This window comes from Aptenodytes forsteri, unplaced genomic scaffold (assembly GCF_000699145.1).
Source record: "Aptenodytes forsteri isolate BGI_AS27 unplaced genomic scaffold, ASM69914v1 Scaffold114, whole genome shotgun sequence".
Classification (NCBI taxonomy): Eukaryota; Metazoa; Chordata; class Aves; order Sphenisciformes; family Spheniscidae; genus Aptenodytes; species Aptenodytes forsteri.
The window spans coordinates 3,158,508-3,175,040 of NW_008795364.1; the positions used below are offsets into that span (position 1 = coordinate 3,158,508).

General features: G+C 36.2%; 1 protein-coding gene across 1 annotated transcript in view; it reads right to left on the reverse strand.

Annotated features, from left to right (window-relative positions):
* The window catches only part of GALNT1 (polypeptide N-acetylgalactosaminyltransferase 1), a 67,335-nt gene that overhangs the window by 14,994 nt on the left and 35,808 nt on the right, over positions 1-16,533 (reverse strand). The window contains exons 4-6 of the mRNA XM_009280193.2: positions 8,968-9,134; positions 2,593-2,800; positions 738-908 (exon numbers count right to left, since the gene is read on the reverse strand). Coding sequence (XP_009278468.1) covers positions 738-908; positions 2,593-2,800; positions 8,968-9,134 — 546 coding nt within the window. The remainder of the gene's footprint in view (positions 1-737; positions 909-2,592; positions 2,801-8,967; positions 9,135-16,533) is intronic.

Genomic DNA, 16,533 nt, shown 5'->3' on the forward strand with positions numbered 1-16,533 from the left:
TAAGTTTGCAGTTGTTAAAAAGTACACGTTACACACAAGTTATCTGTTTCTCATTGCCTTTGTCATAACAGCTACATGACGTGCAAGTATAAATTCACCTTCCACCCATGCACTTTGAAGAAGTTTATATATGTATGCACACACACATACATACACATACACACACCAAAAATCTATTCATCTTCTCAAAATATTGTTTTCTTTGTTAGAAAAGATAAAAATAAGGTTCACTAAAAACAATAAAAATAAGCTTCAATAAAAACCTGTGCATCAGTATAAGAACTAGTTAAAAGCTAGCAATTCACCAGTACTAGACATAAAACTTAAAAATATTTCTAAAGCGACAAGCTGATTGCTTCCTTCATTGCTACCAAAAGTTATGAACAACTAATCCATTTAAAAACTTTTATGCTGTTCCTTCAACCAGACAAAAATGATACTACAACACAATTCATTAAGTACTTAAAAGATTAACCTAGAAAGGATATGTGTAAACATCAGGTGAACATTTTAACGAATTTAATAATTTCTATTTCTAAAGCGACAAGCTGATTGCTTCCTTCATTGCTACCAAAAGTTATGAACAACTAATCCATTTAAAAACTTTTATGCTGTTCCTTCAACCAGACAAAAATGATACTACAACACAATTCATTAAGTACTTAAAAGATTAACCTAGAAAGGATATGTGTAAACATCAGGTGAACATTTTAACGAATTTAATAATTTCTCATTACCTAACAGGAAGGGTTCGATCTCCTTTCCGTCGATCCATCTCTCTCTGAGGAACAGGATACCAACGAAAATTCAACTTCCAGTTGAATCCACCGTAGGTCATGTCAGAACCTGCCATATATTCAAAGGTGTCATCGCTAATTACGTCAATGATGGGACACACTACTGTTCTCCTAGAAAAAGAAAAAGAACAAAACCTATTAATTAAAGTGTCAAAAAAGGGAGGGTTTTTTTCTTTTTAATTTTGTTTTTAACACATACAGTTTAAATTTTTGTAATGCCATCTCTTAACAATGGTACTCAATAGATTATTACCATGAAACATATTCAAATTCTGTCTTTATAATTAAAGTAGTTCTCTTAACAATGGTACTCAATAGATTATTACCATGAAACATATTCAAATTCTGTCTTTATAATTAAAGTTAATTCATCTAAAGGAAAATGTGTTTTTCTGGTACAATTTTGGCAATACTAGCTTTTTTTTAAATAGTATTTGCATTATTACCAGTAATAAATATTCTTCCCTCTGCAGATGGAAAAACTGATCACAGCTTTCTCAGTGCTACACAGTGACTGTATAGAAAGTAAGAGTTTCTAATTTCTAGTTAAGTGGTCAAAGTAACTTGCATGTTTTGAAATTAAAACTTGGTCATTAGCTCTGGGGAAGTATTCTTATATGCCCTCAGGACTAAGAAATTATAGTCACTGTTAACAAAGTATAACTACTGCATCAAAGTCAACAGAAAGAGGAGGAAGTCTCCCTGTCCTCTGTCCTGACATTATTAAGACATACTCACAGAACTAATTCTAATAATCTTAAAGACACTTAAGTAACCATCCTCAAGCAGGCTTCCTCTCTCGGAAAGCTCTCTAAAAAGATTTGGGGGTGGCAACTAAATTTAAAGGACTGACTTTGTTACAATTTATGCAAATGGCTCAACTATGTATCGTAGTCTCACAAAAAGCGTATTAATGGTAACTCAAAGGTTAGTATTATGTCTTAGCACAGTTCTGAACAAAGATTCTTTATTACTTGTAGCTTTTTCATCATGTAATGCTATATTTTGTAACGTTAAATTTTAAAAGTGATTTTTATCTATAACCATAAGAACAAAACAGAGATCTGTAACACCATACTTAACATCTACTCTAATATGCTATTTACTAACAGACTAGTGTGCATCTACAGTTACTGCTCAGATGTACGAGTGTTTTAAAGCAGACCATTCTCTCACTTGTTTTTGTTGTTCCCCTCCCAATACAATTTCCTTCACACTACCATGGATATAAGTGTTGCAAGTATTGACTTATGATAGAAATATAAAGCTATGTTACTGCAGTGTAGATCAGTATGATCCCAGTAACTATGCTAACTTTAGAAAATACACCCCAGAAGACCAAGTCACAGCACAGAATGCCACAATACAAATATGTTACGAAATGAAGAAATCACAATGAGAACCTGGAAACAGTAAACCTGACAGTTCTTGCTCACAGTGTTGGTGTTACATGAGATCAGGGCTCCATTTCTTCCTCAAGAATATCTTCCCAAATTCATGAAGGAATGGGCCAGGCTGCAGACGGAAGACCTCAAATTCCACTGCTCTCTCAACTCCATTCATGCTCAGGTCTCCTGCTATTTAACACATTATCCCATGCATCCCAATATAAGCTTCACTTTAAACCAAGTTTTACTTTTAAAAAGTTGTACTGAATTAGCCTTTTATCCTTACACGAATGAGAATTTATCTAGCCCTTCAGAGAGTAGATATTTGCTTGTAGGCTATATTGTAATACTTGGAACATTTCATAATAACCAAAAAAACCAACATGGACCAACAGATGGATAATTACCTGTCAGCTTTGATCCTTGCCAGCAGAGGTTCAAGCCAGCCTACTGTACATTCACAATGAGCATCTAAGAAGGTGATGACCTGGCCTTTAGAAGCAGCAGCCCCCTTTAATCTGGCTCTAATTAATCCAGAACGCTGTTCCATTCGAATCACATGAACAGGTACTTTTAATTTTTTCACATAATTCTCCAGTGGTCTTTTCAAGAAGTCTGCAAAGAACGATCAAAACCATGGAAACTGTCAGTTACATAGTTCAGCTTTTTTTTTTCTTTTTTTTCTTTTTTTTTTTTTTTAATGAAGAGACTTGAATTAAGAGACATTTCCTCATTTCTTTTCTATCCTTTTCCTACATTCTCAGCTAGTTTCCTCTGCTGCTTGTTCTACACTTCACAATATGTCTTTCCACATCTCCATGTGTTTCACTCGCTAGAGCAGGAAGTTCTTCCTCCTCTTCATTTCTTCATTATGGGAAACACAAAAATGAAGAGAGTGTGGAATGTTTACACAGAAACCAGATGGGATAGGCAAGTTTTTATTATGGAGTAGATGTGACTCTTACTTTCAAAAAACATATGCGTAAGTGTTCTTGGACATAACACTTCTCTACCAAGAAAATACAGAAAATGATCCGACTAGCTGAACGTAATGAATTACCTCCTACAGGAATGTAACTTACAGATAATTTCTTTGCAAGCAGTTTAAAACATGACCAAATCCATTTTTCAATTGTGCTTTCTCTAGATTTTTCTGGCTAATATTTTTTCTATTAAATTATCACTATAACACCTAAAAACAAAAATAAAGACAAAATCAGCTATACATAAATGAATATCTGTAACACCAACAAACCTCAGCTTAGCTGAGGAACAAATTATTCAAAATAGAACAGCCATAACTGACTACCATATGCCTAGAGGCTCAAAATTACTTGCACTACAAAGAGCTGCCAAATTAACAAATTTCCCATTGCCAGGCAGAGTTTTTGTCCATCATGAAAAATTAGACTATGATGGATGATGCCAAAGGAAGAACAAAGAATTGAGGGAGAATGCAATTGGCAGTCACAGAAACAGACTTCTGCAATAACTTGCAGATTTCAAATCTGTAAACAAGGCAAAATAGTCTTATAACACAGCTACGGAATATATTAAATTATACATTCAAAGCACACGGGAGTTGTACTTCAACAGTGCAAAGCCTGTAGTAGGATTTAGCATAAGATAGTAAGAATAAGCATGACACTGGGGGCAGGGGGGGTGGGGGTGGCGGGGAAGCATGGCATGAACTCTTAGTGGCTGGGTTGTTTTGGTTTGTAAACCTCAAGAGGCAGAGCTGCCCTGAGGGTGATTACCATTCCTTACCACTGCTCCAGATGGGTGAGTTCTAATTGCCTCCTCATTTTTTTCTGTGCATTGTTGGACTGTCACTAAAACCCACAGAAATGAGTTCTGACACATCTTGAACGCTGAACTGTGCTAAAAGAGCCTAAGAGTTTGATAGATCTTAAATATTTGTCTTCAGAGAAACTCAAAGCAATTCTTATTTTGCATATTAACACAGACACAAATGAATAAATGTTTATTAGTACAAACCAAGTGTACATGTCTGAACATTTTGCAGGCCTTTTGGGGTTGAGCACAAACAGAGATCATTTGGCTGACAGTCCGTAGCAAATATAATCTCATCTCTTTACAGTGTAGCTTTCCAAAGCCACTAATTTAAAAGTACTAGTGTCATGGTAATGTTTATAGTTTTAATGTATACGGCTTCCATGATACACATAAAGAGAATAAAACAGTGAGGCATTTCTCTCTATGCTAACCATCTCATGGGCAAGTCACAAAAATCAAGATGTTCCTCTGCACATTTCAGGTGTAGTGCTGGTAAGCTTTTAAAGTAGTTCTAACCACTTAAAGCTGAGTGAATATGGGCTGTGACATTGGTCCTTGAATGCACAGTTACATTAACAGAATGGTAACATTCTGCCAGGAGGAGGAGAGAAAGATTTCAATAATACAACTGCAGCCATTCAAGAACTAGCGTAAAACAGAAAGTTACGCTACAGAAAGTCATGGTCAACATATTGCATATTAAAATCTTAAGTCCTACCTATATTTTCTCTGTAAAGTATTTCAAATTTCAACTTATCTTTTCAAGTACTTTTCAAATCTTTTTCTCTAAGAAACAATCAGAGATGTGTGCAGTGTTTTCGCTATGGAGGGAATAGGGTTAAGAACAGTCCTTCTCTCATGTTTAACCATGTCCATAAAAATATTCTTATGAACTACCACCCTGTTCAAAACTTCAGAAGGGAGTATTCCCAGAAACAAAACATTGTGCCAGACATTCAGTAACTGTGCCCTTAAAATATTACTAGAATTTCAGCAAAATAAGCAAAAAGGTAAAGCTTCATGTCTCATCCCTACAAAAGCATGGAAAGTAACTCAGGCATCAAGATTTCTGGTGTTCCTCTGCTACCAGCAGTTAGGGTTAAATGCTCAAATCTAAGCAGTGTATTTTCCCTTCAGAGCACTGTCTCTTAGAGCAATACACATCCCTCACAAACTGCTCCCTTAGTTCAAGTAGCAAGAGTCATCCATCCAGAAACTGGTAATATGCTTTTTTCTTTAAAGAAAAGAGTATTTGAATAGTCTTTTAATGCATGCAATACATTTTGGCCTACAAGAAATGTCAGAATCAAGCTGTAGAGATTATTTGCTATATAAACCTATTGGTCATATTTATAATAAATCCTATGTTAAACACTCAAATGAAAAGTTCTATGCATTACAGAGTCAGTTCTTTACGAGTGACCCAGGATGACAGCTGAGTAAAATTTTTAGCATTGCCTCATACACTTCAAACAGAGAGTGAGTTTTTAATAATATTTTAAAAAACCAAAACACAAATACTTCTACTTGGGAACAATAAATAATTAATGTATTTTCAGAGGTATAACTTTAGTTTCATTTAACTCTTTCTGCTGGATATTCCTTTCAAACTTCTTCTGTATCAAAAGGGTGCATAATTTTACCTAGGACTATGGACAGTTTAATGAGCATCTTCTGTGGCAGTAGCAGAACTAAAAGCCGAAAAAGCAAATATATTCAGTTCAAGTCAAGTAAGTTCATAAGTTGAAAAATACTTTGCCAATTCTATTACTGAGTCACATTTATATGAAAATAAATGAAAAATTAAGTTTCAAACAATTTTTCTTTAATTAAACTACAATAAAACACAGATTTATCACATATAAGCATGCAAACAGTTTTAAGAAGTGTGAATACTTTTATAAGACATTATTGGCAGGAATTTAGTTTTGGTTACATTGCTTTGATCTGTATAACTAACTTCTGTGAGTGTATTCTACCCTGATGCAATCTGTCTACCATGCTTGGCCATTCAGTGCTGACCTAGTTTTAAGTACTGACTAATCCTGATTTCTCCTGTTAACTATTTTTTTTTTAAAAATAGTTACCAAAGACAAGTACTTAAAACATGCACTTCTGATCATTAACTAGAGAACAATGTTACAGATATGTCTTGTTTCTCCAAAGCTTTTCTTTTTGGTGTAAGTAAGTGCGTGATATTATGCAAATTCATTCTTCTAAGAGCATGACACTAGCAGGTACAAAGCGTGCTTCAGGCAGACTAAATGCTTACTTTATTCCAATTAAATTGACTCTGATGCTAGAATTCAAAATACTCAGGCTGAACGTTTTCTTTTTCTTGAGAAGTCTGCTGTTTTAGTTCAACACAAACAGAATGCCTAAGTAGCATATGCTAAACCCTTCAAATTTTCAGGCATCATACCCTTCCATTTTGTTTAATGTAAAAGCATGCTTGCTGGAACCATAACAAGTTTTTAGAAAATAAAACGAACAAATAAAAAACTTTCAGTAATTGTTGAAAATAACTACAGATAAAAGGTCACAGATTTCAAAACTAAATATTGGAACAGGTTCAATAACAGCACCAAAAAAATCTGAAATGCTATGTCTTTCAGCCTGGAATTAAGTTACCTTGCTTTTATTACCTAACCCAAACCCAGAAACAGAAAAGTTATCTAGAGAAAGCCACGTGCTTTTTTAACTGGACTATAATTCTACTTCATAATGGAGGACATGGCTACTGCTATGTTAAAATTGATTTTTTTCTAAAACAGAAAATGAGGAGGCAAAACACAGGAAATATTATGTCTACTTTATTTTAATATTAGCTTGCTCTTTATTTCTAGGTCATATTGAAAGCTGACTTGTCACCAATTTGAATTAGTGCCAAGGATTGTTTTGACAAATGAAACGGAGCACACTTGCAATAAACTTTGTTTTCCTAGCAAGAGTCTGTGCACAAAAGCTAAGGAACCAAAATAAATGTACTATCTCTGTTCCGTTAAGGAAGCATATACCTGTACAATAACCTAGTATAGGCTCCCAGAATCCAAATATCAGCATCTGTGTTAAAAAGAAGATTGTTCCCTGGGAACACCACCAAGAGAGGTGAGCAGTTTCACACACATTAGAACTCAAAAAAATCTGGAATTTTTATATAAAGGTTGAAAAACTACAAGAAATTGTGGAGTGCAATTACAAATTCCCCACAAGTGAAAACAGTGAAAATTTGATCTTGTGTCTTTCTAAAAGCAAAAGTTAATCACACCTCTCATCTAATCTGGAACACATTTATGTGGCAGCGTTGACCTCTGCATGGGCATTCCTCCTTTGCTGCCAGAGCGTAACTGTATTTAAGGCCTCTGTCCCTTCTTCCAAACTGCACTGAAATTGGCTGAAGCAGTTAAAGTAAGAAAGCAAAAGCAAGCGAGGGTGCCCAAGAGAGGTAAAGGAACACAGACTGATACAAGTGCAAACACAACCTGAGCTCATGAGCTATGCTTCCTTAGGAAAACAGGTTGGTCAGAGCTCAGTTAGCTGATATGATCTTTCTTTTAGTCTACTCAGCTACTCCACAACCAGCTGTACTCTAGACCTACATAGTCTGGAATAGGTCAGTTAATATGCTAAGGCATCATACACACATACAACCTGAAGGAGAAACTCATTATACTTTCTACCACGTTACATATGAAGTGCAAAAAATTCACTCCTAAAGTTCTTCAGCTACAAAAACTCCTGTTAACCATTGTAATGGTTACTAACTATCATAAAACCTCCTGTTAACCATTGTAATCCATGCACCATAATGCTACTTAGACCATATGATCTGAAATCCAGAGTCTGTCTTCATACATAGATCTTGTTTGGACAGATCTTGTTGTCTGGACAGCAGTCACCCATCTTACTCTGAAGTTGGAATTACCATAAGCAGCAGAAGATGGATTTTGCAGCACTGGAATCAGAAGCATCAGGCAGAGATGTCAGCATGCTGGGCGTAAAACCCTTCCATGACTAAAGCATGGGAATTCCTGCTGTTACAGATAACAGCCTACAACTGGTGGCTGCCAAGACTTTTTCCTAGTGGACTACTAGTTATTAGTCCCAGAGGAAAACTTTCAGTGTAGAAATATAGAAAAAAGGGTGATTCGATATAAAAATATAGAAATGTTTTAGATGAAAAAACGGTAATACCCTCTCATCTCCATTTACAAACAAAAGAAGAAAAAATATCCCTCAAGTTATACTTTATAACCCATACCACTGAGGAAGATTAAGCAAGGAACAAGCCAAATATCAACTATTAACCAAAATGAAATATCGAGTATTGTCTAGAAATACTATTTTATTTCTACTATATTGTAATTCACAGAAAATATGGAAAGAGTAAAATCTAAATAAAGTTATTTTATTTTAAGGAAAAAAATTATCTTCTAGTTTTGTCTATTAATTTCATTACACATGGAAAGTTTCATTCTGTAGCACAGAGTTTTCATCTGGAGCACTAGTTATTTAAAAGTGGAATCTCTTACAGCATAGACACTGAATTTCAGCTTCCCAAGAACTGAATAATCAAAATTAATCCCTCTGAGCACCAAGTTTAATGGTGGTACTGACAGTAAATTTGGATGTGTGTGAGGAACAGAGTTGCCTTTGCTATTATTCACCAGGTGATTCAAGTATTAAATGCCCTCAAGCTTTAGGAATGTGTTAAAATTCTAAATGTAAAATATGAAAGCTGTAATAGGACAAACCCACTGGCAAACACAAACTCTACACTGTCAACAGAAAGTAAACAGGCAGATAAACTTACACTAGTTTTCAGTGGAGAATGACCCATCTGTATTTCAAAACGGGCATTGCTCACTCTGCCCTCCTCTGCCCCAGCTACTGTGTTTTGCTGAGGAGAGCTAAGCTCGTAGAAAGTGAGTCTCAATTTTTGACGTAAAAAGTTAAGCAAGTTAAGGCATCAACGTTATCATTACCTCTTTCACTGGCATCATCGACGAGGACGATTTCTTCCAGCATGTGTCGTGGTGACCGGTTTATCACACTATGAACAGTTCGTAGAAGTGTGCTCCAAGCCTCATTGTGAAAAACAATGACAACACTTGTTGTGGGAAGGTTGTCTACATACACCTTCGTTTTACACCTATAAACAAAAATAAGGCATATATTTGTAAAGGTCAAGCCTTCAGTTAGAACTGCAATTCTGAGGTTTATTTCTGAGTATCAATACTAACATTCATGGTATAAACGCATTCAATTGTATGCAAAGTATGACAAAGGAGCAAACAGTGCAGAGATGTATATTTTTACCTAAAACACACCCTTTTACGTATACATCTATGTATTCCATCCTACCACTAAGGAAGGAGAACCTCAATTCAATAACCAATTCTAGAAATGAAAGAGACATCCATACTGCTAACACACTGAGATGATAACAGATTATTTACTTCCACTACCCCTGTTTTGTGAAGAGTAGCATGTCCAGATACACTAATCCAAGCCCCTAATTTAGGCCTGCATTCCCTCAGAGGGCAATGGGGAAACGCTAGTAGCGTAATGGGGACAGAGAGGAAGGGAGAGAGAGACACAAGATAAGAAATGGCAAACAAACTAGGAAAGAAATGAAGACATCCATACTGCTAACACACTGAGATGATAACAGATTATTTACTTCCACTACCCCTGTTTTGTGAAGAGTAGCATGTCCAGATACACTAATCCAAGCCCCTAATTTAGGCCTGCATTCCCTCAGAGGGCAATGGGGAAACGCTAGTAGCGTAATGGGGACAGAGAGGAAGGGAGAGAGAGACACAAGATAAGAAATGGCAAACAAACTAGGAAGCAATAAAAAGTATATATAGAACAAAACCGAATAATAACTAGAAGAGGTAAAGCATTCTGGACATAGTTGATGTTTGGAAAAAGCCAAGACTACATATATGCTACCTATAAAACCGGTGAGTTAAGTGTATTTCATAATTTAATGTGTTTATCTTACACAAAGAGGGGGTTTTTTTCTCCTCATTGTATACATGTTGGAAGTGCTATAAAGGTTCATCAAATTAAAAGAGAATTATATTCACGTTCCAAAGTTAGCATGGAAGACCACAGGTTTAGCTCTCCTAACAGCATATAGAGGACATTTATGCAAAATATGACACACACTCCAAGTAACCCCACATGCAGCCAACATTTTACACTCCGCAATACTATTTTAAAACAAGTGATATTTTCAGTATCTCCTAGAAAAATCAGTATGCTGTACATCAAGTACTCTTAACAATTCTGAAAATACAATTCTGCTCTAAAAAATAACCACGCACATTTAAGTGTTCTCTGCACAAATCTGTTCTTCCTGCATATTCAAAATCACACACAAACTTACATAAGATTTGATGGTACTAAATCCTTTAAGAATCAAAGCTAGAGAGATATATGCAGATCTCAAACACAAGGAAAACATTGAAGCGGAAGAAGAAACATATTCCGTGGAGCTTCATTCCAACAAAAAAGCTTTTATTAGATCCCAAATTATGGAGTCAATTCAGTCTAATGTAACCTGATCTAAATGCTATTAAAATATGCTAACAAGTATTTGTGACTACCACGTTAACAGCAGTGGCCCTGTCTGAGGGCTTGAGAAGTACGTAGTCCATATCCTCTACCCTAAACGTATAAAAACAATACCGAAGGAAAAACCTGCCAATACAGGATCATGGTGTCAGCATCTATCCCCACCCTTTTTTCCCCCCTTTGGAAAAACCGGTGACACCAGAAACACCAGCCAAAACTGGGCTCCCAGCATGAATATTTTACTTGCTGGATAACTTGGTTAGCCAGAGCTCTTCTAAGTGAGAGAAGCTCTTTTAACACGTAGGCGTTTCAGCTCTGAGGTGGTGACAAAAGCCCAACGTGCACCGAGATCCCAGAAAAGATCAGTAAGTCCAGGTACAATTGAAGAAATATCTGGAAGAGCTTCTGTGGAATCATGTTTCATTTCTGAGAATTGAAGCAGTAGGATCAGGCACTATCTGTCTTCAATATTATACTTACTTATTACACAATTATGGCCAAATTTAATTATTCACCACACTGAAGTGAACATCATAAACTGTTCAGGGAAAGCAGCCATATATCTGTATGTTTTCTGATTTAATTCACGTATAAAACAAACTTGCAAAGCATGCCAACTGATAAAGTTATTTCTGTGGTACCACTTGAAAAATAAAACAGCTTTTCACAAAAATGCTATGAATTTTAGATGACAAATTGAATCATAAGCCAAATAATTTTTCCCCCATGTTTGTCACTTGTTCAGCCTATTTTGCTACTTTAAAACCAAATTCTCAGTGTTTTATTCCTTCTGCTGCACCACGCCCTAGACCAGAAAAGTGTCTGATTGTAGACCTTCAGCTACAGTAGCAATACAAATCCACCAATTGTTCCTCTACTTTTTGGCAGAATATTTGTAAAAAGGTGAGAGAAGCCTCTTAGCAGTTCTCTGTGAAAAGCAATAGCAATGTGTCATTCACCAGGAATATCTTGCTGGGGTGGCCAGAGGATCTACTATTGTAATACAAAATCTCTCATCTCCAGCCTTGCTTTTTTTTATGGTTTTACAGAAGATTTTATTTTACTGAGCTCAAATCAATGAATTGGTATAATGAAAGCCAGCCAAGTGATCAGGGACTACCATGTTTATAAACCATTGCACTGTCCGAAGTATAAATATATCAAAACACTCAAGATCCGTCTTTGAAGGGGAACTTTTTAGCACTAAGAGGAACGCATACAGGAATTTTTTGGAACACCCATCTCCCTGCAAGGCATTCCCACTGCCCTGTCCTGCAGAAGGTGAACATGCTCCTTTCCATAACGAGACTTGCCTATTCTCACCCCCAGAGATCAACCCTTTCTGGGGTAACAATTTAAGAGCGACCCTAGACTGGCTTATTTGCCAATATGTAAAAGGCTGCCATGGGTAACACAAGGGTGTTTCATAACAAAACTGGCTTGGAAATTTTTGAATGCTATTCTTAATAAAAAGTGTTTGGTGTGAAGTTATTCTCGAAAGATTCATTGATGCAGGCAGGATAAAGGAAAGAATTATTAGTAAGATATCTGATTTTTAATACTCCTTTCAACTGCCTTTCTATATATACACCTTTTAGCTATATTTGTACAAATTTTTGTGAATACATATAAATAAAAAGCCCTGTTTTTAATTTTGAAAATGCTGACATACCCTCCTTCCCCCCCAGGAACGTACCGCTGCAGAACACAAGACAAATAAAATAGAATAGTTGACACCTGTGATTAAAGCATTAGCCTTCTATGTAAACCTCATGTTTTATCCTTACTAACAAACATTTAAATTAAGAATCCTTTTTATCTTTCGTTTGAAAACAAATTACCCCAGAAAGGGATTACTATAAAATTTAAAATACAGCATTAGTTTCAACCAACAGTTATGCAGCATTAGTAGCAGAATATAACCATGAGGGGTATGACACACAGGGTATGAATTAAGGACAATTTGAATTTTAATTCACTACTAATACATTATGTTCCTTTTGTTGGATCATGCCTCAAACTGTTTTAAAATTGAGTGCGTAATATTAGGAAGGCATATCATCTCCAGTAATTTAATGAAGACTCCAAACAGCAGCTGAGAATGTCTGCTTCACATGGAATGCATCATCCTTTCCTTAATCCATTCATCATGCAAACTCTCGGCTAATGTGACTCTATATATTATTTAGATTGTGGAAACTCCCCAAAAATGTCAAACATTTTAAATGCAAGCAGAGACTTACTGCCCTATTACCTAAAGACACAGAAAAAGAATAGGCCAGATTGTTAAAATATGATCAAGACAAAAAGCCTAATTAGTCTACATTTCTTAATGTACACATTCCAATGCTCAAAACGGTAGTGTTCTTTATTTCCCAGCAAGTCTCCCTCTCATGCACTGAAATCCCCAACTTCAGCTGCATTAGCCTTGTATTCTCCCCTAATATTTCATTTCTTGCTTTCATATAATTAGGAAATAAAATGGAAAATTAATTAGGAAATAAAATTGAAGTTATCCAAAATCTTTAATGCCCCATCAAAATCAGATTTCAGAAAAAAATTAAGTTTACAAGCTATATTTTTAAAAGTCGTTTTACAGACATGACTCTGTTCTGACCTCTGTAAGATGCTCATACACATTCTTCAGAGAATTTCATCTTTTTGCAATTTTGCACCATCTATTCAAAATACTTTGGCCTGGTCCCTTATAACTACATGGTTACTCATAGGCCCATATCTCCCATATCTCTCAAGAGCACAAGACAGCGTAACAGGTCCAAATCCTTCATAACCTGAATTTAAGTTTAATGGACTACAAGCGAAGGAAGGAGGACATATCCTAGCATATGCGTGTATAACATTGCTAAATAAGAACAGTGAGAGCAAAATAAATACAAGTTGTTGTCCCTGACACCCTGTAGCCTGATTTCAATGTTTTAAATCCATTTCAAAAGTTTTTAAAATGGAAGGCCAAAAGAAACTCTGAGTTGTGTTATGCTTCTCCATTATTGTGACTTTTTGTGAAGATGTTAATTGAATCTTATATAGAAGCTCTGCACATTTTAGGTAGGGAGATGTTTAGAAAAAAAAATCTCAAGGAGAATTTTATTAAATGTATTATGTATAGCCACTTGAAAACTACCTGATGCTACTTCAAATGCACCTAAAGAGCCTCTGCATAGACTGCTTTCCTCTTTTCTCTTTCAGCCCAGGGTACAAATAGTCCACAGGAAACATTACAAAAATAACCTAGAAGAGACATTAAGTAAGGCAATTCTGTCCAAATAAAATTAAGCTGTTAAATCTCAGAGTTTAAATGCTGCTTCAGCACAATCTTGCAAGAAAAGAAGACAAGTCTTCATCTTGCGCTTCCTATGTCAGCACGACCATATATTCTCAACCCTCCTTCACATCTGGCAGAACTGGAAGCCTCTCTCTTCTCTCATGCCAGCAAAGGAATGAGAAAAACTTACTTAACCACTGCAGGGACAGAAGTAGTCTACTAGGCGATCTTACAAGATCCTTCATTTGAACTCCTCAGAAGGTGAAATTCTTCTGATACCTATTTGTTCTGCTCAGTGCCCAACTCTGAGATCAACAAGGCTTACCCACTCTAACCATCAGCACCAGAGACGCAGAGGCGCCCAGAAGTCGGGACACTGCCCTTCGCTATCCTAATATCACCTCTTTCAGTCTACTGTTGGGACTTTCACAAACACTTCAAATATTACCTTAAAAAAAAATGCAACTGTGCAGCCATCTTATTACAGAATAGCACTTGGCATTTTATCAATACTATGAAATTGTATTCATGGATCAATTTACTTAAAATTATTCCTAAAACCCAAGACTGAGTGCTACATGTGTAATATTGTCATATCTTGAAAGCCAAATATTTATAATGTTAGTAGTGATCTATTTGCACACCCTTCAAAGTCATGCTAAATCATTTCTGAAAGTAATGTAATAAAACGGGATTTAATATCCTGATAGCTCTTACATACTTTTGTTTCATAGGCTAAAGAGTCACACCCCCAAAAGCTACAAACAAGGTAGAGGTCTTGTAGGACATCAATTATACACTACCATAATGTTTATGCAATGAGAGACAATGAGGAAAACCTCATTCACTGAGGCAAAACATGAAAAAAATATTTAGGTCATTTTCTAGAAAGGTGATGTCATATTTATATTCTGCATTAGAAATAGATGCTAAATTTCTAAATACTACAGGGCAGATCTCTACCTTTTCCGATGCTGCCAACCAGAGAGGAGCCATGAGAGGACAAATATTTTTTTCAAAATATGAAATTTTCAAAACGAGGCCACTCATGATTACCTAAACACAAAAATCAATAGACTTAGACACTACCTTAGCCACATTTGCTATACCTGATATCAATTTTATTCCCAGATTCCACCAGCCTTTCATAGGAACAAGGCATGACCAGTAATTTGCAGTGGCTCACAAACATTAACAGCAGTAAAACATGTATGCAATCCTTGTTCTCTAGCCCAGTGCACACAACCCAGAGCACTCTGATAAAGGACAGAGATGGAATGCAAACAAAAGTGTCTCCTGTGCACTAAACAGATCAGCTGGGAAATCCCAGTGGAGCTCAGAACGGAGCTCGCATGTGCAGTATGAAAACGCAGTGCCGATGCATTTTTGAAAGCTGTACTAGCAACAGATTGGGGCAGGGGAGGAAACATATTTAGTCATCTTACAAATTTAGTACAATCTTTTATCTTGCATCCTACAAACAACAGTTATAAATAAAAGCTGCAATTATAAATAAACTGCATCCCAGAACTTCAAATTTGACAAAGGAATAATCCAAGTCTTGCTGAAAATCACGTTAGAGCTGAAGTTTTGAGGAAATGCTACACAGCATAGCCTCTGTAATAAATCTGTTTAATATTACTGATGCAGTACAAACAGCATACTCTTCAGTATTAAAATATATTGGAACCCCTGGAAGTAAGCATCAGTATCCTTAGACTTGAAAATACACATTTATTTTCTATTGAGGTTACCAAAGTTAATTCCAGATCGACAGAGAAGAAGAACAGAAGATCTGAACTCCTCTCATGAAACCTCAGGCTTTAATTACTGATATCTGATTAATATCGCTGCAGTGCCATAAAATGCCAGTACTCTGTTGTTTACCTGTCCATTTGTCAAAAGTTATTGTCTGCAGTAAACTTAACGTAATAAAGCTGAGGCACAGCTATGCCCAACACGAAAACTCCTCTCTACTCAAGTCATGGATGAAAACAGTTTTGAAATAAGACTCAGAGTCACCCTGAAGCTGCTGAGACTGACCTACATTTCCATCAGAGGAGAACGCCCTGTAGCAGGGGTGGCAGAGAAAGTGTCAACACACTACAGCAAGAACCACCAGCACTCAAGTCAAGTGGTGTGTTTCTGGTAAACACTGACTTAGTCTTTCCTGGATACGAGCAGCAGCCTCGTGATATCATTATGAATGAGGATGTTAATAAATCTGCTTCTGACCTAAATTTTAAGAATAACCCAAGCCCTCAAATTGAAGACAATCGAGCTGGATAAAGATCTAATTTTCACACAGAAACAACATGGTTAAAAGGGCTAAAAGCAATACTTCTGAGAAAGATGGAATCACTGAATGTTGTAACATGCCAAACCACTTTTCAACGCACAGACTTCGCATACAACCACAGTTTTAACTTGTGGCCACACAAAGAGAAAGCACTGCAGATAAGCTTGCAACAAAACTTCACGCTACCCCTGAAGGTGCTTCTTCCAATCAAATCAGAACAATTCAGTTTAGAAAGAGGTCTTCATGTCTAGAATTCCTATCACAACTCCAATTAATCTTTCTGAATAGGTGACCTGAATGCAGGCAAATCCCTTATTGTTATTTAAAAGTTTCCATCCAGCCTGCTTAACGTCTGCCTTCAACAGTATTACATAATTTACCTGA